Source organism: Rhinopithecus bieti, unplaced genomic scaffold (genome assembly GCF_001698545.2).
Source record: "Rhinopithecus bieti isolate Rb0 unplaced genomic scaffold, ASM169854v2 scaffold_11252, whole genome shotgun sequence".
Taxonomy (NCBI): domain Eukaryota; kingdom Metazoa; phylum Chordata; class Mammalia; order Primates; family Cercopithecidae; genus Rhinopithecus; species Rhinopithecus bieti.
Window position 1 is genome coordinate 2,341,047 of NW_016806895.1, and position 23,187 is coordinate 2,364,233.

At 39.4% G+C, this 23,187-nt stretch overlaps 1 protein-coding gene and 1 pseudogene across 8 annotated transcripts in view; one reads left to right on the forward strand and one right to left on the reverse strand.

The window, feature by feature from the left end:
* DCAF5 (DDB1 and CUL4 associated factor 5) overlaps window positions 1–23,187 on the reverse strand; it is a 121,997-nt gene that overhangs the window by 41,350 nt on the left and 57,460 nt on the right. For 6 of the 7 annotated variants that reach the window (XM_017878620.1, XM_017878622.1, XM_017878619.1 and 3 more), the window contains exon 6: window positions 10,643–10,856. In XM_017878620.1, the coding sequence (XP_017734109.1) occupies window positions 10,643–10,856 (214 nt within the window). Of the gene's footprint in view, window positions 1–8,167; window positions 10,128–10,642; window positions 10,857–23,187 lie in introns of those variants that run through there. The other variant, XM_017878624.1, reaches the window with a different exon arrangement.
* LOC108533735 (ATP-dependent RNA helicase DDX18 pseudogene) lies at window positions 2,194–4,367 on the forward strand (annotated as a pseudogene). The gene has a single exon (XR_001886811.1). The product of XR_001886811.1 is annotated as an ATP-dependent RNA helicase DDX18 pseudogene (transcript).

A 23,187-nucleotide genomic window follows, 5' to 3' on the forward strand; every position in this document is an offset into this window, starting at 1 on the left:
AAAAAAAAAAAAAGGCAATAAAAAATGTAAGAGGAAAAAATAAATAATAAGATTTAAAAGAATATAAGAGAAAAGAAAAAACAAAAAAACGAAACTCACTTCACAGAGCCTTTTATCTTCTATTCTATTGAGAAGAACAGGGCGGGGCTCCAAGAGGAATAAAGAATGTTTTAGATACTTCACTATCTAGGCAATAAAGTCTCCATTTCCCAAAACACTCTGAGTTGAGGGGGAGGTAGGAGATCCATAGACTACAATTAGATCAGAGTGGAAGATATATTTAATTTTTGTTTGGTTTTGTGGGTAAGGCGGGAAATATCAATGCTAAAATGAACGTGAGTTGTTGTGTGGACACACATTATCCCTAATCCTTCCCAGCTGGCCACAAAGGTTGAAAGTTGGCCACATTCTGATTCACCTCACTTTTCATTCCTTCTGTGGTCCAAGGGGGCAAGCTATTTACTGATCTGAATGTTTACTGATCTAGACATTTTAAGTAGGGTTAACCTGAGGCCAGTGCATGGTGGGGTTTCATCCAATCCACTGTCAGTATGGAGATACTAACTTGCTCAAGCATAGGAACAGATCAACAATTCCCTCTCAATAGATTTCAGGAAGGAACCACCATCATGACCACCACCAAGAACAACATTGAAAAATATTACTGATTGGTATCTGTCACTGTCTCACTGACCCAAATGTCCTCTGTCAATCCATTGACCTTTATAGAAAATGTGTGTGTGTGTGTATTTGTGTGTATGTGTGTGTTTGTGGTGCATGCTTACACAGGATTTGATCTTCTCCAACATCTGTTGATGACGAAGGAAACATATCAATCAGTTACTATTCATTGAGTACTGATCAATTTACCCAGTTCTCTCCAAAGGCTCCTTCCATAGTAATTGATTAATTATTCTTCAGTAAATGGCATGCCTGTCTAATTAGCTGTATTGACTAGGACAGAAAAACCAGATGGCTTGCTAGCCTAGATCAGTAACATCACAGAGACTGCTATTTAAATTTAAATCAAACATAGTTCTTATTTTCCCCTGACCTTCTGTCAGAAGGGGAAAAACAATGTGATTGAAAACTCTGTGATATGCTCTCTAGATGACTATTTCCAGAAAAAGGTTTGCTAACTGGCATATAATATACCTTTGATCATACCATTTATAACCAGTGCTTGCCACAAATACAAAGCAATCAGAGCAAATTTTCTTTGGAAACGGGCAAAGCCATAGATTTATTTTATTTGTGGTAAGAGAAATTTCATTGCCTCCCAATAAAAGCATACAAATATGCATACCCATAAGATTAACACTATTTTTGCATGTGAAGTTACATTCTTCTTGCTTCTTTGAGCCATTTGCCATTTCAGCTCCATTAGGCTTCTGAAATCTTTCAGTTTATTAAAATAACCAACCTTTATGGGTTCTGCATAGAAAAAATTCTATTAATAAAGGAATATTCCATAAAGGCAGCCAATAACAGTCAAATAATCAGCAGAAAAGGAAAAAAATGCTGTAAATTACCAACAGGTGGTTATAACAAAGTGGCCAGAAACATGAATCTTTATTTGGCCAACCATTTTGGAAACCTGAGCAAGATGAGGGGCCATTAACCATTGGCCCCTTCCATGGGTTTCAGTTTTTGTATGTGAGCACTGGGGAGTGAGGAGATGGTAGCACTCACTTCAGTCCATATATGAGTTTTTATACTCTTCATTCAAGAAAAGGTGTCCCAGCATTCTGAGGAAGTAACATTATTTTCTTTTTTCTCCAAAGCTTGAAGATACCTCAAAAAGAGGCAAAGCTCTTCTACCAAAAGTAAAATCTCTAAGGAGGATGAGACAGGTTATACTCTGTTCCTCTTCATTAACATTTACCAAGGATTTCCTAGTGGGGCCCAGACTCTTACCAGGAGCCATGCATTAAAGAACTGCCATGTCCTGTCACCAGATCACATCAATTCCACTTGTTCCTAAGAAGAATCCAGGTCACCTTGTGTTCCTGAACGATTATAAATCAGACCATACCTAGCAGGCCTCATATACTCCAAAACCTTTTAAGCTTCTAAGTTCTAAAGTTGCATCAGTAAACGGACTAAAAGACAACATAACCCAAAGATAAAATCTTAACCCAGGATTGATAATACCTGAGCCTCTAGGTTTCAAGAGTTCCATAAACACTTTATTATTATATGGAAAACAATGTAGATGTGTACATTTTTCTGAGATGACTGTTTATAGTTTTAGAGTTTCAAAAGGTACAGGATTCAAAAGGAGTTACAAATGGCTGATTTAATAAAGTTGTATTCTGGAACTGAGTAGCTGTACTGTGTAGCACCATGGTCTAGACACTACTTGGACAGCATATCTCACCTGCCGATGAAACTCCTACGAAAGAAGATCGAGAAGCAGAAATTCAAATTGCGGCAGCGGAACCTAAAGTTTCAGGGGGCCTCAAATCTGACCCTGTCAGAAACTCAAAATAGAGATGTGTCTGAAGAAACAATGGGAGGTGGAAAGGTTAAAAAATCAAAACATTCTATGAACGTGGGCTTATCAGATACTCAAAATGGAGACGTGTCTCAAGAAGCAGTGGAAAATATAAAAGTTAAAACACCTCCCCTGAAATCCACTGTATTAACCAATGGAGAAGCAACAATGCAGTCTCCTAACTCAGAATCAAAAAAGAAAAAGAGAAAAATGGTGAATGATGCTGGACCTGATACAAAAAAAGCAAAAACTGAAAACAAAGAGGAATCTGAAGAAGAAAGTGCCAAGACTCCTAAAGAAACAGAAAATAATGTGGAGAAGCCAGATAATGATGAAGATGACAGTGAGGTGCCCAGTCTGCCCCTGGGACTGACAGGAGCTTTTGAGGACACTTCATTTGCTTCTCTATGTAATCTTGTCAATGAAAATACTCTGAAGGCAATAAAAGAAATGGGTTTTACAAACATGACGAAATTCAGCATAAAAGTATCAGACCACTTCTGGAAGGCATGGATCTTCTTGCAGCTACAAAAACTGTCAGTGGTAAACCCCCGGCTTTTCTCATCCCTGCAGCTGAACTCATTGTTAAATTTAAGTTCATGCCCAGGAATGGAACGGAGGTCCTTATTCTCTCACCTACTAGAGAACTAGTCATGCAAACTTTTGGTGTTCTTAAGGAGCTAATGACTTACCATGTGCATACCTATGGGTTGATAATGGGTAGCAGTAACAGACCTACTGAAGCATAGAAACTTGCTAATGGGATCAACATCATTGTGGTCACACCAGGCCATCTGCTGGACCATATGCAGAATATCCCAGGGTTTAAGTATAAAAATCTGAAGTGTCTGGTCATCGATGAAACTGATCGTATCTTGGATGTTGAGTTTGAAGAGGAATTAAAGCAAATTATTAAACTTTTGCCAACACGTAGACAGACGATGCTCTTTTCTGCCACCCAAACTCAAAAAGTTGAATGCCTGGCAAGGATTTCTCTGAAAAAGGAGCCATTGTATGTTGGTGTTGATAATACAGCTAATGCAACAGTGGATGGTCTTGAGCAGGGATATGTTGTTTGTCCTTCTGAAAAGAGATTCCTTCTGCTCTTTACATTCCTTAAGAAGAACCAAAAAAAAAAAAAAAAATAAGCTGATGGCCTTCTTTTCATCTTGTATGTCCATGAAATACCACTATGAGTTGCTGAACTACAATGATTTGCCCATCTTGGCCATTCATGGAAAGCAAAAGCAAAATAAGCATACAACCACATTCTTCCAGTTCTGCAATGCAGATTCGGGAACACTATTGTGTACAGATGTGGCAGCAAGAGGACTGGACATTACTGAAGTCGACTGGATTGTTCAGTATGACCCTCCGGATGACCCTAAGGAATAATATTCACCATGTGGGCAGAACAGCCAGAGGCCTAAATGGGAGACGGCATGCCTTGCTCATTCTGCAACCAGAAGAATTGGGTTCTCTTCACTACTTGAAACAATCCAAGGTTCCGTCAAGTGAATTTGACTTTTCCTGGTCTAAAATTTCTGACATTCAGTCTTGGCTTGAAAAGAACTACTTTCTTCATAAGTCAGCCCAGGAAACATATAAATCATACATACAAGCCTACGATTCCCATTCTCTGAAACAGATCTTCAATGTTAATAACTTCAATTTGCCTCAAGTTACTCTATCATTTGGTTTCAAGATGCCTCCCTTTGCTGATCTGAATGTCAACAGCAATGAAGGCGAGCAGAAAAAGCGAGTAGGCAGTGGTGGATTTGGCTACCAGAAAACCAAGAAAGTTGAGAAGTCCAAAATCTTTAAACACATTAGCAGGAAAGTATCCAACAGTAGGCAGTTCTCTCACTGAAGACATGCCTTTCTTTCATCTTGAATAACTTTGTCCTAAAATGATTCTTTTTCCCCCTTGATTTAATAGGATTTTTGTAGCCTTTAGAATTTGGACTTACTTAACAAGAGTATAAATTGACTTTGGTTGCAAGCACTGAGCACTGTTACTTCTATCAAGTTTCTCTTTTATTTTTGGTATATAAAACAGGCTTTAATTTTCATGGTTGCCCAACGGCAGAGTAAGGAATATCTGGTCTTTCTTGTGACAATATAATATTTTAATTTTAAATATCCCTCCCTCATACACACAAATGTATGTTACTGTTTTAATTATTTTTGTACCTTTAAAAAAAAAGTTATATTCCCTCTACCTTCTCTTTACAAAACAGAAAGTCTGCCCTCTTCCTCAAAAAAAGTTTCCTAAAACATTCACTCTCTAAACAAGACATACAAGGAATTCTTCTGCCACATTCTGTGTTCAGTTCTTCCTCACCAGATCATATCATTGCTTGATCTCTATAACACAGCGGGCAGCATGCCTATGAGCAAGAGGGTACAGTCAAAAACAAGAAACTGAGTCTAGTCCTGGTTTTGCTAACAATTCGATTTGCCGTTTCACACTACTGTTGGCCTCAGTTTCATGTGAGGATAAAACCTGTCCAATTGCACCCAAAGGTTGCTGGGAGCATTCAAATATAATAGTGGGCCGGGTGTTGTGGTTCATGCCTGTAGTCCCAGCACTTTGGGAGGCTGAGGCGGGTGGATCACTTGAGGTCAGGAGTTCGAGACCAGCCTGGCCAACATGGCGAAACCCTGTCTCTACTAAAAACACAAAAAATTAGCCAGGCATGGTGGCGCGTGCCTGTAATTCCATTTACTCCGGAGGCTGAGGCACGAGAATTGCTTGAACCTGGGAAGTGGAGGTTGCGGTGAGCCTAGATGGAGCCACTGCACTCCAGCCTGGGTGACAGAGCAAGATTCCGTCTAAAAACAAACAAACAACAACAACAAAAAATGTAACAGTGGATGTGAACATGCTTTACAAGGTAAAGAGCTAAAAATATGTAAGATATAAACAGCAAGGAGATGGAAAAAAAAAAGAGTAGCCTAAAATCACAACAAATCAAAGGATAGAAACCAAGGGTTGAATTTCCCTCATTAAAAGTATATCTTTATCTCAGATAAAGGAGAACATATGGCATGCCAGGCCCAAAAATGGGCTTAATCAGGGGTGCATGGAGTTATTAAAAAAAACCAAAAAAAAAGGCAAAGCTATAACTTTAGAGGGCCTCTCTGGCCTACAGAGTACTTACTGGTGCATTCCACACCTCGGCTATACCCATATAATATCAACACAGAGAGGTTGAGTGGTGATGTAATGTCTGAGGGAGGCCATTTATCCAAGGCCGTTTTGTTGGACTCATAGGGTACAAGTCAGCTCTTTCCTCCAGGGGATGGGACAAGATGATTTCATGATCACGATTTTTGGGGCCTTGCCATCCATCAAGTTCAAAAGACCAGTATAAGAGATCCTAGTGCTCAGGTACTCCAGTGCTCAGTCGTTTCAAGAAAATCTTACTATACTTTCTCCTTTCGTGTACATCCTACTTTCAGCAAGATGTAGGGACTATTAGACCAGGCATCATATGAGACTAAAGCAAGAAATATTTTAAATGATCAAACTGTCCATTTCCAGGCAAACAAGCCTGCTAGCCTGAAAGACTTGCTTACCAGAAGCCTCAGCCATTCTACTGGACTCACAATCTAGGACAAGAGCCATTTAAGGAATTGTGAAAGAGAAGGAACAGGAGCCAAGTGCTGTCTTATACGTGCATGCCAGAAAAGCCAGCAGGTAGAACACTGGCATTCTTTTTTAACCCTATTAAGAGACTGGCTCACTGAGTATGTAGAGAAGTGTGTGAAGCTTAGAAGACAGAATGTACCCAGTCAGGCTTCCAGGAGAAAACAAAACAAAAATCCAAGTAGGAAGTGAAAGCAAGAAGAACCTTTGGGCTCAGGCAGCCTCCAAGGAAAGGAATGTTGTTTTACTGCAAGATTCCCCACTATATTGCAAGACTAGAAGGTAGGCTTGCTTTAAAAAAATAAAATAAAATAAAATAATGTAAGCCTTTAGTTAAGGCTAATTGCTTCTGTTGATACCCAGCCAACCTGATGTCACTATGGTCACCTGATCTGATGCTAGAAGTTATCAAACTTGAATAATTATAATACACTAGAAAGAAACAAACTATGTATTTATAGCCAAAAGGGGGGAAGACAGATTGTATACAGGGCTTTGAGTGCAAATCTCAAAGAGGGTACCATCTGGCAATGTTATGTGAATGTATCTATCAGAGCATCAGGCACACAGTAAATGCTCAGTAAATATATGCTCTCATAATTTAAAAGATGGAGCGAGAAAAAAGACATGAAGTTAGGAAGCCCTCGGTAGGAAGCAGGAAAAAGGAACTTGTCTCGGTGAGTTAGTGACAGTCCATGGCACTAAACATGAGAAAAAACATCTTGCTGAATGAAGCACAAAGGTTTCACACTGGTGGATCTACAGCAGAATAGGTATTACAGATTTGTTTCATCTATACAATAAAGTATGAATTTGTTGTAATATTTTAAAACCAAGAGACCTCACATAAAAATCCTTATTTCTGTCTTCTCTTGAAAAAAATCAGAGACCCTGGCAACAATGGGCTAAAGCTATATAGAAGTTGACCCATTTAGATGGGATGTGGGCTCTCCATAGTCCCCGCCACTCTTTAATGTTTACTCCCAGCCCAATCCACTTATTTTTTGCTGCCTGTCTTGCTCCTGTCCGCAATAAGTTGTGATCATTTGTACAGTGAAAAGGGGTCTCTACTGAGAGCCCAAAAATCTGGGTTCTAGCCCTGGTTTGCCTACAAACTTGCATGTGTTGTGACTTGTGACCTCTCTGAGACTCAGTTTACTCATCTGTAAAAGAAAAGGTTTATATAAAATGATCTCTAATAGCTCTATAATTAGAATTCATCTACAGGGGTGGCAGTGAGCATTAGGGAGACACAAAGGAGGCCCAGATATTTCACACTTTATTTCACAAGTCTAATTTCTTGAAACAATTTTATTTTGAGACTAATGATAGTTTAAAAAGAAGTACACGTACTCTGAACAATATCTGGGTCCATCTGTATGGACTGAATAATCTCATAATTAAAAGCCAGATGACTGTCTCAGATAAATAGGATCTCTTACTGCTTTTCTTATCCACAGTCATTCCTATTATGGAAATTCTCAGATTCCTGTCTGGGATGGTTACCCAGCCTATGACTAAATGAAGAGTTCCAGAACACAGAGCCTCAGGCTGTGGGTGTTCTCAGAGCATACAGGAATGAGGTCAAATATAAAACCCAATATAAGGAAAAGGCAGGCTTTGGAAATTGAAAGCAGAAAACAAGATTCTGTCTAGACTCATCAAACAATATACATGTCAGTCCTGCAGGTCATACTGTAACTGTGACAACTGCTGCCTTATCCCTGAGTGTGGAAAGTCAGAGTCTAAAAATCACCTTTGAGACATATTCTAGGACTGGGACAGTAAGACTGACCTCTTGTTCAACACTTGAAAAAACTGTAAGTTCAGCAGATTAGTTTCACTATAAATCCATTATTTAATTCATCTTCCTAATTGGATGAATTATTTAATTCATCCATCCTTCCAGGCCCCTGGAAGTTGAACAGGAAAAATCATACTTATCAATCCTGATTTACAGTTAGAGAAGACTTAGGCCCACAAAGCTGAATACCACACATTGACAAAAGTATTCAAGATTTACTTCAACAAATTTTTATTGTGTTCTCACTGTGTGCCAGGATTTGGAGACAAGACAATGATGAATTAGCCATATTTCTTAGTCCCTAAGGAGTCAACAAAAAAGCCAGGCATAAATCTCTGTATTTTATATACCTCTAACTATTTCAGGAATATGAACAGACTTTTAAGACTAACTCTGTTAACTGATCCAAAGTTAGATTCAATGACTTTGCATCTTCTTTCAAGAAAAACCACTTACCCCAGCCAAAAGAAGTCTTGTTTGTCAGAGAGAATAAAATACCCATAAACTCTTCCCACAGGACATAAGTCACAAATAATAAATTAGTCAAATCTAAATAGAGAAAAATCAAAAGCCATTCAATATTTTTATAATTATATACAAACTGAAAGGCAGAAACAATGATATATTTGATGTATATACTTAGGACTATCACAAAATACCTTCTGTGGCTCTGCCTATGACAATACCTGCCCCAATGCCTCTGAGCAAAATGGGTAATTATAACCCAGATCACAGGTTCTCAACCAGGGGCAATTTTCCCCCCAGGGGACAATGTCCGGAGACATTTTTGGTTGCCTGGAGGATAACTTAGGATGATATTACTGGCATCTAGTAGAGACAGGCTAGGGATACTGCTAACCATCTCATAATGCATAGGACAGCCCCACACAACAAAGAACTATCTAGCCAAAATGTTAACAATGATAAAGATGGGAAACCATGGTCTAGGTGCTTACATGTTGGCTAGAGGTCTTTGTTCTGGCTCTTCTAAGGTCCATGAAGACAGGCTTTGGCTGCTAAATACAACCTGAAGAAAATCACCTTTCCCTCAGCCTCTGGTTTCTGGAAATAAAGCCTAATAAACTATGAATCTCATCTTCACTGCATGCTCTATTATTAAACAAAACAAGAATTACATGCATAAGAAGTTGATAAAATACGGAAAATCAACAAAAGCAAAGAAGAAGGAAGGAAAAAAGAAAAAGAGGGAGAGATGTGATTGTCATTTCCACAGCCAGACAAAGCTAAATCAACCATTCTGCATATCTGTTCTATCGTGAGTCTGATCGTCTCTAGAAACTGTTTCTTCCCACCCAAGAAACAAATTCCCTGCAGTGCCATACAGACACATACAAATTAAGTCATTCAGGTACTGTGGCCTCCCCAAGGAGACATCACTGAGGCCACCTAGCGGTCTCCAGTATGGATCTCAGCTAAGTAGGCCCTAAGACTCCAACATGCGTATAAATTCTTAATTTGGATATATGGTCTCTATTTATATAAAGAGGGGAAATCTCTAGTTCTGAAAACTTAAAAGAACATTCTCATCTATCTACACACAAGACAATTCAACAGGCATTTATTCGGTTCCTACTCCATCTACTAATCCTTAAACTATGACATTAGGAAGTCTCCAGCAACCCCTGTCTAGGGAGAAAAATGCTAGCTTTTACTTCAAAAAGCAAGGTCTTGCCAGTTCCTCAAAGAAATTTTCTTTTATGCCTCTTTTATATTTATTTTATGCCAAAATAGCTCTAAAGAGGTGGGGTACAACATATAAGAATTGTTAACTCAAAATTTGACATAGTTCATTGACCCAAAGATAAGAACACTAAGCATTAGCAAGAGACTAAGGTTTTTCTTTTTCCCAATCTATACGTGAAGTAGCAATAAGATTTGCTGTGCTTGAGAATAAAAAATCCTGTTTGTTTATTTGATCAACCTTTCCTTAGATTTGTCCTTCTTCGCATTTGTCTTTCCTTGGCTTGTTACCCAGACCAGCCCAACTGGTCACTGACAATTCAGAACTTCTATGGCCAAGACAGAAATGTGCAAGAATGCCAAGTGTATTCTTAAACTGCCAGCTTTAAGTCAACATCAGCATCTCCATTCCTAGTGAGACTGAGAAAAGGCTGGAAACTCACAGCTTGGGCTCTCCATTTCCAGTTGTGATGCTGGCAGTAAAAAGAAAAAGAGTCAGCATCTGGCTCCCTCTCAAACAAAGCTGCTTACCCCATTTCATCCAAGAAAAAGATGCCATCCCAAGAGGCCATTCAAGATACATGTCTTTCGGATGGTACTTAGGGGGTTTCATTCATCATTGTGTTTTATTGATTTCTTTTTTTTAATGTCTCTCTCCCCAGCAGGCTAATTTTCCATGGATTCCCTCCTTTCTTCTGAAATGGCACATTCTTAGAATCTTAAAATCTGTTCACAAACTTGGCAGAGCTAGGTGGCTCAGAACCATATTGTGGCCAGCCTTGGTTTATGGTGTGTGCCTTGTATATACCCAGTAGCAGCCTTGATGAAGAAACTCACTATTATTAAGTCAGAACATCTCCAGGCACTCACTATTTCCCCTTAATTGTTTCTACCTGACATAATGCTAATGAGAAATAAAGACTAGTATAGAAAGAACAATCAGAGAGAAAAGCATGAGTGTGAGATGCAGGAGGCAGACAGCACTTACCTGGTCACGATCTCCTGCAAAACAGCAGCTTTTCATGGTGCATGAATTGAAGTAACCCTGATTGTCAAACTGAAACACAGGCAGGCGGGAATGGATGTCATAGAGCACAGGGGGCAGGCGCCGCCTCAGGGCCAAGAGCTGGGTCCCGTTGCTGTTGAATCGTACACTCATGGCACTTTGGAGGGACAGGTTTCCACCATAGCGCAGGAGAGAACTGGAAGGCACAAGGCACAGAAATCAGGCATGAGATAGACCAGACAAAAGTCTGAAAAACACATTGCCTAGGACCTCCTGTCAAGCTTGTACAGCTGAATTTCAGCAAAAGGATATTTCTATGCAGTGGCTAGAATAATGAGGGTAGCAACGCTTCCTTGGTTACTTTAAAACAATTTACTTCAATTGTCAGTTCTCTTTCTCAGTCTCCAAAAGATGAATCACCAGTAAATTTACAAGAAAAGGATAACAAAAACATCTTGAAAGAAGAGACATATTAAAATAATGATTTTGTTTACCCAAGCTAACTGCACAACTGAAAACATACTCGTCAAGACCCTGAGAAGTGGGTTGCATCCACTCTAACTGGGTAGTCATGGACGGTGTTTAAGCAATATATTCATCCTTCATATTAGAGATACAAGAACCATCAGCAAAAACAATAGGCTGGGTGCAGTGGTTCATGCCTATAATCCCAGCACTTTGGGAGTCTGAGGCAGGAGGATCACTTGAGCCCAAGAGTTTGAGACCAGCCCTGGCAACATAATGAGACTTTGTCTCTACAAAAAAATAAAAAAATTAGCCAGGCATGGTGGCATGTGCCTGTAGTCCCAGCTGCTCAGGAGGCTGAGGAGGGAGTGTCACTTGAGCCTAGGGGGTTGAAGCTGCAGTGAGCCATGGTCACGCCACTGCACTCCAGCCTGGGTGAGAGAACAAGACCCTGTCTAAAAAAAATGAACAATAGAAACTTTATTGTTTATAATGGATAATTTTTCAATCATAATCATCTTATTACTTTATTTTGAATTTTAATCTGTTCACGGAGAATTTTATATTCTATATAGCATGATTAGAGAATAAGTATTAAAGACAATTCTTAAATTTAAATGCAGAGCAAGGAGTGCAACAATTAGAAAAGGAAAATGACTTGTTTTCCTTACAATTCCCCACAAATTGATATGTAGCGTTAAAACATACTTTGGTTAACACATAGAACTTCATTTATCTAGCTTCACTAAAGAGTACTATGTTCTGGTTCACCTAATATTCTTCCATAGTTTCATAAGATTCACATTTTTAAAAAAGTTTCACACAGTATGGTTCTAAATAATTTCTTTTGATGACTCTGAACGTACTTTCAATATTACAGTTAACCAGGATGGCCATGATTATTAACAAGTATATACAGTACTAACTTTTAAAGGTTGTGGGGAGTGGTAAGTGTGATCTTTCAGGCAGTCAGGATCACTATTTTATTACAGAGGGATGAATGCTCATAGTCCATGTCAAAACCAAGTTTTCTTTTGTATTTTGGGTTAATTTTTGGAGCACTGAATTACTGGCAGGAAAGTGAAGTTAAGTATATATGTTGGGGACACTGTAGAACAAGTGCCACATTAGAACTCACTCTGTCTCATGCAGACATTACTGTCATGGATAGGTAGTGATCCCAGTAGATTTAGAGAAAAAAGTTTATAAATTCTAGAGAATCACAGACCTGAAAAGGGCCTCAAGACAACTAAATTAGAGCCTAACAGATTTATTTGAAACATTTTAAAGAAGTTTTAATCGCATTGTACCAAATGAAAAAAGAGCTATATATTACCAGAAGAAAGTTAATACTGAATGAAGATAACACATTTTCTTTTTTTGCCAAGAGAATGGTGGGGAAAATTAAGTGGACAAGAAAAGAGCTATCCTATCCTATGGGAAGGGAAGCCCTGAAACCAAAGTACAGAGGCAGCTGCCAACCTAGCTTGGTCACAAAAACATCCTGTACCAACACCAGCCCCAGTCAGTCCTGTGTCCCCCAAAGCAGTCTTCTCACCAAAGGAAGGAATGCTCTGGTACTGCAGCTATGTGTGGAAATGAGCCTTGGGCAAAACAACCTGTAATCCTTTTAGGATTGGAATGAAACGAAAGAGGGAAGACTTAGAAAACCACCCCTAGAATTCCAGACATCAAGGAGGGGCCTGGTATCCCTGCAGGCCCCAAGTAGTAATCCCTGCAGAGAAATGCTCTTATAATGGTCCGAAACACAGACCACACTCACTCGCATACATAAAATGAATGACAGGACTGTTAGAGACCAGGCATTTCCTTTACAGGGTGCCCTGGCTGCGATAGGCATGTGGTGTTATCTAAACACTGAACTCAAAAACAATGAGAGGCTTTCAATCCAAAATCAGCGTGCAGTGTGCAAATAAACCAGCATTTGTAGGACTGACTAGGGGGTGGAAACAAGAGTCAACAGAAAGAGACTTGGCCAGCCTCACCAGCCATAGCAGCAGGGGTTTGCAGCAGCACAGGCATCCTTGAGAGGAAAGCTAGAGCCTCTGGCAAACATACTTTCCATCTGTTACCAGGAATTTCCTCTGCCCAGTCTAGTCAGGCCTGTAGAGGAGTCTGCCCAGGATGGCATATGGACCATCCCAACCCCACCCAAGCTCCCTGACCCACCATCTGCAGTCTGATTATACTACAGGAATTAGGTTGTGGGCTCCAGGATGGTAACTAACTTTTCTCTTGCCTATGCTTCTGGGCAGGGAACTCTAACCTCTCACACAAAGAAAGTACAGAGGAATCTTGCTCCTAGAATGTTCAGGGGTGCTATTTAAAGAGCAGCAGCCACCAACACTGAAAACTTCATGTTTTGTCACAAAATTCCATTCCTTCCAGAGGGATGGAATGACACCTGAGATCCAGAAAGTAAGTTACAATATCATTATGTTATCATACATTACCTGCTGTAATTTATCAGCAGGGGTCTGCAGCTGGCCACTCCTGGTGAGAATGATAAGGATGATCTGGTTTGCTACAAAGGCAGAGCTTGGAAGCAGTTTGCCCTCACAGTCAAGATACAAAGATGATGTCAAAGATTCTGGCTTCAAGTGTGAGATGCATGAAAAATCATCAAGGACTTTAAAAAACGTAGATTCTCAGGATTCCCAACCCCTGCCCCCCAACAATATTCTAATTCAATCTGGAAAGTGGGCCCAGGTATCTGAATTTTACCAGCAACACCAGTTAATTGTAATACAGGTGACTTTCAAACCACACTGTGAGAAACATGATTCCATTTTGGAATTTGTGGGGTTGGGGGTGGAGAGAAAACAAGGTGGACAAAAGATAAATTATCAAAGTCAATGAAAAGCTAACCATACCATAAGGCACTTTTTACGGTCTCATGTCTGTTTGCAGAATGATCTCCAATTCCTTTTCAGATCGGAGTTCTATTCCTGTCCTCAACACATTCCCTGAAGAATTAATTTCTCATTTTCTCTTAAAGAAATAGGGATGCCTCTATACAAACAAGAATGCCTCAATCCTGACTTGCTTTCTGGACACTTATCTTGATAATGAAAACGCCACTGTCTCTACTCCTTCAGAGAAGTGGCTACCAATACATTCAAATGAGATGAGCAATATACTGCAAGAACTAGCAAAACATGTTAACAATGAGTTCAAATAAAAATATCTTTATAAGAAAAATTAATGAAATACATCTATCCCAACCTATCTTCATCCAAGTATTTGCTATAAAACACAACAAGAACAGGGTAGAAGGTGATCCAAGGTGATCCAAAAGACCCAGGGCAAAAAGCAAGAACACCTCAGAACATCAGGAAAACGTTCCTCACAAGCCCTCTCCTGTGGGGTTTTTTTTTTTTTAAGTCCACTCAATTGGACTTCTTTATTGCTCTGGTGGGGTAAAAAGAACATTTAAAAAAGTACTTGACCAAGGCAAGACTTGGAGCACAAGAGAAACAGGCCAAGGCTGTTTCCAGGGAAAGTGATTGAGAGTATCACTTCTAGCACAACACAGGGAATTGAAAAAGCTTCCAGGATCAGGCTCTGTGGACCTAGATTACTATAAATCCATGATTAATCCATATGGTACACCTGGTGATGCCAACAAGATTTTCCAAAGGCCACTGGCATGAATTTCTTCATTGTTCGCATGTAAAAGTTTTATAAGACCGGTGGAATGCTTGGAGTCAAGGCACTACTGTCCTAACTCACAGACATCAGAGCTGGTGTCATACCACAAGCAGAAAGGGAAAAGCAAGGTCCTTTCTATGGGAGAAAGTCTCTCCCCACCACAGTTTCTGATTTAAGACAGGATGACCTATAAGGAATATGGGATGTTTTGTATTTCCTATAACACAACCCATAGAATATGATAAATCCTAGAAGATACTAGAACTAGGTAAAAAGTGAGCAAGTTCAGGGAGTCACAGTCCACACTGGTCGCATTCAAGTATGTTTAGAGTCCCAATAATCCCTTAACCATTTATTTTATGTCAGTTGGAAGGGGGATGAAAAACCTGGGCTTTCTCTTTTGTTTTCCTAATGCACTCCTCAGTCCCAAGACTGAAACTTCTCTAGAGAGACCCAGAACTGTCAGACAACCAGCCTAAGAAAGACACATTGCGATCTGTGAATAAACACATTTATTTTCCCCAGAACATGATTCACTGCTAGGCTTCTCTGTCTTGATATATAGATGAATTCAGTATACTTTTTGAATCTCCAGAAATTTGACTGAAGTTGGCAGAAAAGCTTGACTAAATTTCTATAAAGAAATCTTTATATAATCAAATGGCGTATCCAGCCCTTTCATGAAGCACATAGGATGGCGGGCATTGCAGTGTTTCTAACCATCATCTTCCAGAACAGGAACGTGCCCAGAGAGGAAGCGTTCTAGAGCCCAGAACGCTTCAACTTTTTTGGCCCACAGGTTCCAAAAGCCCCACAGAACCAACCAAAATCTCAAAGTGAATTAAGAAACAGTATAATAACAGATTTATTATCATGACTTTCCACAAAATAAGGGACTCAACCTTTAGTCATTTATCAGATGGCCTGGTTTATTCAAAACCCCTCTCTACCCAAAAGCTGGTGAAATAACGATTTTCATAAACAGCCATTTAATCTTCATCTTACGTAGCATCAGCCCTGACCTCACAGTGCATAAAACTGGGAAGAGTTCAATGAACAGTGGTTGGCAAGAAGGAGAAAAGCAAGGGGAAGGAGGGACACTGAGATGGCAGTTGCTACAGCAACAGTAACAGTGCAGAAGGAGGGAGTGGGAAGATATGCAGGTAAACGGACAGTCTGTGATGGCAAGACAAGAAGTTGGGGGTGGGTGCACTGAGTATTAGATGACAAGGCCACAAAGCTACAGGAATGCTGAAGAGGAGAGAAGAAAAGTGTGGAAAAAATTCCTAAGCAGAAGAGGGTCTGAAAACAAAAATTATGATTTGGTACTTTCTAAAAAGAACTCTTATAAAACAATTGAAAACAAGAGAAGAGAGAAAGGTCAAGGAAAGAATCCTTTCCTCCACCTGCTGACTGATGAGACACAATTACAGGAAAACAGCTTGTTTCATACAGGAGCCACTCATTGAGAACATGTCCAAAAACCAAAATCACCTCTAGTTGGCAATAATATGAATGCCTCAGAACAATAGCTTTAAAAATTTTTTATAGTAACCTTTCATAATAAGTACATTTTATACTGCATTCTCCTATACCCACATTAATTTAGCATAAATTCATTAAACAATACTTAGCAGCTACTATATGCAATGCACTTTCTTTTTTTTTTGAGACAGAGTCTTGCTCTGTCGCCCAGGCTGGAGTGCAGTGGTGTGATCTCGGCTCACTGCAAGCTCCACCTCCTGGGTTCACGCCATTCTCCTGCCTCAACCTCCCGAGTAACTGGGACTACAGGTGCCCACCACCAGGCCCGGCTAATTTTTTTGTATTTTTATTAGAGCGGGGGTTTCACCGTGTTAGTCAGGATGGTCTCGATCTCCTGACCTCGTGATCCGCCTGCCTCGGTCTCCCAAAGTGCTGGGATTACAGGTGTGAGCCACCACGCCTGGCCTCCATTGTGTACTTTTTATTGAAGAAGTACTTGTGACCATCTAAATTGATTTCATCACCCACTGGATTATTATCATTATTATTTTTTGAGACAGGGTCTCACTTTGTCGCCCAGGCTGGAGTGCAATGGTGCAATCTTGGCTCACTGCAAGTTCTGTCTCCCGGGTTCAAGCGACTCTCCTGCCTCAGCCTCCCGAGTAGCTGGGATTACAGGCGGCACCACCATGCCTAGCTAATTTTTGTATTTTTAGTAAAGACAGCATTTTGCCATGTTGACCAAGCTGGTCTTGAACTCTACTGACCTCAAGTGATCTGCCCACCTCAGCCTCCCAAAGTGCTGGGATTTCAGGCATGAGCCACCATGCCTGGCCACCCACTGGATTATTGAAAAAGCTTCCTAGTTTGTCTCTGCTTTCATTTTGGCCCATGCTTCAGTTTATCCTTAACAAAGCAGGCAGAGGAGATGCTGAACCATGAATCTAATCCTATCATTCCTTTGCTGAAAACCCTCCAGCGGCTCCCCATTTCAACCTAGAGTAAAAACCAAATTCCTTACAATGCCAGCAAGGCCCTAGACAATACCCCCTACCCTCATCCTTTATGTCTCTGACCCCACCTCCTAGGACCTTATTCAACTTCAACCACATGGTGTCTCTTAACTGCTCCTAGAACATGCCAGGCATGCTTCTGCTGCAGAGCTATAGTACTTACAGACCCTGCAGCCTAGAATGTTCCTCCCTAGGTCTGAGCATGGTTCATTAACTAGCTCTTTATTCAAGTATCCTCAGTTAGGCCTTTCCTGACACCTTATGCAGAAATACAACTTCTCCAATGCTTCCTCCCTGGCCCACTTCATTTTCCTCTACTGCATCAATCACCATCTTATATACCATGTATTTTTACATATTTATTTTGTTTCCTGTTTGTCTTTTCCCACTAGATGATTAGCTTTTATATCTTTTCTTTGTGTATCTCATGCTTAAACACTGCCAGACAATAGGCATTTGATAATCAGCTGTTGAATGAACAATCTAATAGATCATAAGCAGCAGTTTGAAAAACACTGACTTAAAACATTTTTAAAACGAAACTAACAGGCCTGGTGCAGTGGCTCATGCCTGTAATCCCAGCACTTTGGGAGGCCGAGGCGCGCAGATCATGAGGTTAAGAGATAGAGATCATCCTGGCCAACATGGTGAAATCCAGTTTCTAGTAAAAATTTAAAAAATTAGCTGGGCGTGGTGGTGCACACCTGTAGTATCAGCTACTTAGGAGGCTGAGGCAGAAGAATCGGTTGAACCCGGGAGGTGGAGGTTGCAGTGAGTAGAGATTGCACCATGGCACTCCAGCCTGGTGACAGAGTGAGATTCTGTCTCAAAACACACACACACACACACACACACACACACACACACACAAAGTAAAAACAGGCTCCATTGAGTTCACATGGCTCTTGACATTTGTCTACCCATGAAACCTGATCTTGAGAGGCAAGCAGCAGAGCAGCATAAAATCAGATAAATAGCAGGAGGCTTGGAGAGCATCTGAGGTAAGTCCTCCTACATAGGTGCATAGGTGCAGATCTGTGGTCCACAGTGATTTGTCAATGACCATCCAGGTCTCTACATCTCACATGAAGCCATGATGCCACCATACATCCTTTAAGTGAGTTAAATTCATCCATGTGCTAATCATGTAAGGATCCAACAAGATAATTTAACAGGTAAACAAGTATATTAATTATATCTTAGACTTTAAAGCAAGTTCCTGGCTGGGCATGGTGGCTCATGCCTGTAATCCCAACACTTTTGGAGGCCCAAGCAAGCTAACTGCTTGAGCTCAGGGGTTCGAGGCCAGCCTGGGCAACAAAGTGAAACCCTGTCTCTACAAAAAAACCATACAAAAATTAGCCGAGCATGCTGGCACATGCCTGTAGTCCCAGTTACTCAGGAGACTGAGGTGGGAGGATCAACTGAGCCACTGCACTGCAGCCTGGGTAACAGAATAAGACACTGTCTCAAAGAATAAAATAACATTAAAAAAACAAAACAAAATCAAGTTTCTGATATTTGCAGAAAAGAAGTTCAAAAAGAAAATTAATAATTAAGCTTTAAAAGGAAGTCAATTACAAGTTAAAAGAAAGTAGATTCATGTTTCAGAAAGTGACCAGTGAATTCAGCAGGTATTAAATATATGTCCTACACAATTACGTTCAAAAATAGGTAGTGATATACTGTACATGTTGATGGATATACAGATATTAATAAGAAGATATATTAACTAGACTATAGAACTTGGGTCATTTTTATTTTCCTTATAGCTTTCATTTTATTTTCCAAGTTTTTCTACAATGAATATAAACTTCTTCTATAATCGGAAGGAAATGTCTTCTCACATATACTCCCTCTTTTAAAAAGGGTCCATGGAAGAAAGCTTTGAGAAAAGTATGAGAATAGGGAATTTAGAGAGCCTCTTAATGGAAACTTCACATAATAAACTGACCCATAGGATTCTGGTACAAATGCTAAACTTGAAATTCAGTCGTTATTTTAAATCCATATAATACTAATTAAATATTAATTAAATCAAACGAAAATTTTCAAAGGATTCTGAAAATCTTAGTGTCCCTTACCACCTTCTCAATGAGGGCAAATAATATCCCTCCTTTGGTAGGTTTCTAGATACTAAACAAGCTTCCCTTGGTTAGCATTGGACATAGTCACCAAGTCAGGTCTGAAACTACACTGTTTTATTTCTTTCTACCGATCCACCATCCCACTTCCAAAGTATCCATAAATAAATGGCAAAGTTAAGTGATCAGAATAGAAAACAGATTAAAAACAAACAAGTATTTTATGCATAATCCAGAAACATTAGCAGTGTTCTTGGAAAGTCTTCTATATATGGGCAAATTCATGGGTAAAAGAAGCCAAGATTATTATTGAGAGTATACTAAGAAGTCCCTATCTAAAATATGTGACTCCCAACACATAAGACGTAAGGTCAAACCTGGAATCACAAAATAGAAAGTTCAAACGACAAAGAATTCACTGAAGGGATTATATCAAGATAGATACCCCTGAAGAAGCAACAAGTTCTTCATTAAATTTAATTTCCAAAATGTTTTCATGTATATCATATCATCTAATCCTTAAAATAAACCTATAAAATAGTGTGGGTAACATCAACCTATGTTACACTGGAGGAGACCAAGGTCCTGAGTAATTATATGACTTGGCCCTGACCACACAATCAAGCAGCCAAAATAGGAGAAGCAAGTTTTTTCTGCTTCTTGGTTCAACAAGATTTCACAAAATACGCTGTGGAGATGGATTATTCCACCCATTAAAAAGAACAGCATCAGACTGCAATGCATGAGGGCCAGAGGGATTCATCTAAGTCATTCACCTTACACCCTTCCCTACAATTCAGTAATTCATTTATTCATGCATACATTCATTTAAATATTTATTGAATGCCTGCTGACTATCTTAGGCACTGTGCCAGGCTCATGGATTCAAAGATGTTACAGTTTCCACGAACTGCTGTAATAAGGAGAAGATGTGCCATGAGAGGACAGAGGCAGAATAACTGCCCTCTACTGGGGAGACAGGAGTGGCAGTAGTCACAAAAGACTTCCTGGAAGAGAAACCTGAGCTGACGCAACAGAGAGTCAAAGGATTGACTCAAATTCTTAACTGCCAAAAGAAGATAAATCTGGATATGTTAATACAGTCATGCATCAGCTTAATAACAGGAATATGTTCTACGAAATGTGTTGTTGGGCAATTTTGTTGTATAAACATTATAGAGAGTATTTACACAAACCTAGATGGTATAGCCTACTACACACCCCAGCTATGTGATATAACCTAGGCTACAAACCTGTACATCATGTTAATATATGTTATTATACAGAACACCGAATGCCATAGGCAACTGTAACACAATGGGTAAGTATTTGTGTATCTAAACATATCTAAACATTTAAAAGGCATAGTAAAAATACAGTATAAAAGATTTTAAAAAATGCTACACCTGTATAGGGTTTCCACCATGAATAGAGCTTACAGGACTGGAAGTTGCTCTGGGTGAGTCTGTGAGTGAGTGATGAGTGAATGTGAAGGCCTAGGACATTACTGTACACTACCACCACAGACTATATGAATATTATACACTTAGGCTACACTACATTTATTTTAAAATATTTTTCTTTCTGCAATAATTAACCTTAGTTTACTATAACTTTTTTTTTTTTTTTTTGAGACAAAGTCTCACTCTGTCACCCGGACTGGAGTACAGTGGTGTGATTTCAGCTCACTGCAACCTCTGCCTCCCGAGTTCAAGTGATTCTTCTGCTTCAGCCTCCTTAGTAGCTGGGATTACAGGCAATGTCACCATGCCCAGCTAATCTTTGTATTTTTAGTAGAGACAGGGTTTCACCATGTTGGCCAGGCTGGTCTCAAACTCTCGACCTCAAGTGATCCCTGCCTCAGCCTCCCAAAGTGCTGGGATTACGGGAGTGAGCCACCACGCCCGGCCATTAGTTTACTATAACTTTTCTACTTTATAATACTTTTTTTACTGTTTTAACTTTTTGACTCTTGTTATAATACTTAGCTTAAAACAGGCACATTGTACAGCTGTACAAAAACATTTTCCTTCTTTATATCCTTATTCTATAAGCTTTTCCTTTTTTTTTTTTTTTACTTTTTAAACTTTTTTTTTGTTAAAAACTAAGACACACACACACACACACACACACACAATTAGCCTAGAACTACACAGGGTCAGGATCATCAATATCGCTATCTTCTACCTTCACATCTGTCCTACTAATGTCTTCAGGGTTGATAATACACATGGAGCTGTCATCTCTTATGATAATACTTCCTTCTGGAATACCTCCTGAAGGACCTGCCTGAGGCTACTTTAGAGTTAACTTTTTTAAATAAGTAGGAATATACACTAAAATAACTGTAAGAAACACAGTATAGTAAATAGGTAAACCAGTAACATAGCTGTTTATCATCAAGTGTTATGTACTGTACATCAAATTGTATGTACTGCACTTTTATATGACTGGCAGCACAGTATGTTTGTTTACATCAGCATCACCACAAACACATGAATAATGTGTTGTGCTACAATGTTATGACAGCTACATCACCAGGCGACAGGAAGTTTTCAGCTCCATTATAATCTTATGGGACTTCTGTCATATACGTGGGTCCATTACTGACTGAAAATCGTTATGCAGAACGCACAAGTATATGGATAAATTCTCAACACATACCAATGAGCTGCAAAAGTCCAGTTGTAGAATGATTATATAGCAGCATATTATTTGTGTGAAAAACATACAAGCATATGGAAATAATGCCATATATTTTTCTACAGGTACATGTATAAGCATATAAAACCAAGAAAAGTTCTGGAAGCATATGTTATAAACTCATAATACTCACTACCCCCAGGAGAAAACATGAAGGACCAGGACTAGAAGAGGTAGTCAGAGGGGGCTTTAGCCTGTGGACAGTTTTAAAAGGAGAACATTATTACCTGTTGCTGGTTTTTTCTTCTCCTTTTGAAATAATTATAGATTCAGAGCAAGACACAAGAAATGTACAAGAATGTCCTATGCATCCTTTACCCTAGCCTCTTCCAATGTTATCATCATCTTGCATAGCCATAGTACAGTATCGCAAACAGGAAAATTACACTGGTACAATCCACAGACTTTATTCATATTTTACCAGTTACACACGCATTCATTTGTATTAGGTGAATGTGATAACCACTATGCTATGGAAACTCACTTGTATAGCTTGTATATGTACATCATGCATAGCTTCATGTAACAATCACTGCAATTAAGATATTTATCGGTACCATCATAAGACTCCCTCATGCAATTGTCTTCTACTCTCATCCCTAACTCCTGGCAATCAATAATCTGTACTTATCTTGAGAATTATATCATTAATGAGGATTACATAAATGGAATTACGCAGCATGTATTCTTTTGAGATTGGCTTTTTTCAGTCAACAAAATTTCCTTAAAGTTCATCCAAGTTGTATCAACACAGTTACTTCCTTTTCATCACTGAGTAGTAGTCTGTGGTTCGAATGTACCACATTCACCTAATGAAGGATATGTGGGTAGTTTCCAGCTTTTGGTTATAAGGAGTAAAGCTGCTATGAACATCCATGTACAAGTTTCTGTGTAGAAATAAATTTCATCTCTTCTAGATATAGATCCAAGAATGAAATTGCTGGGTTATAAGCTCATCTTTAATTTATAAAGTAACTACAAACTGTTTTCCAGAGAGGATGTACCATCATATATTCCCACCAGCAATATATGAGTGACTGAGTTTCTCCACATCTTCACCAGCATTGCTTGTATTTTAGCTTTTTTTTTTTTTTTTTTTTTTTTT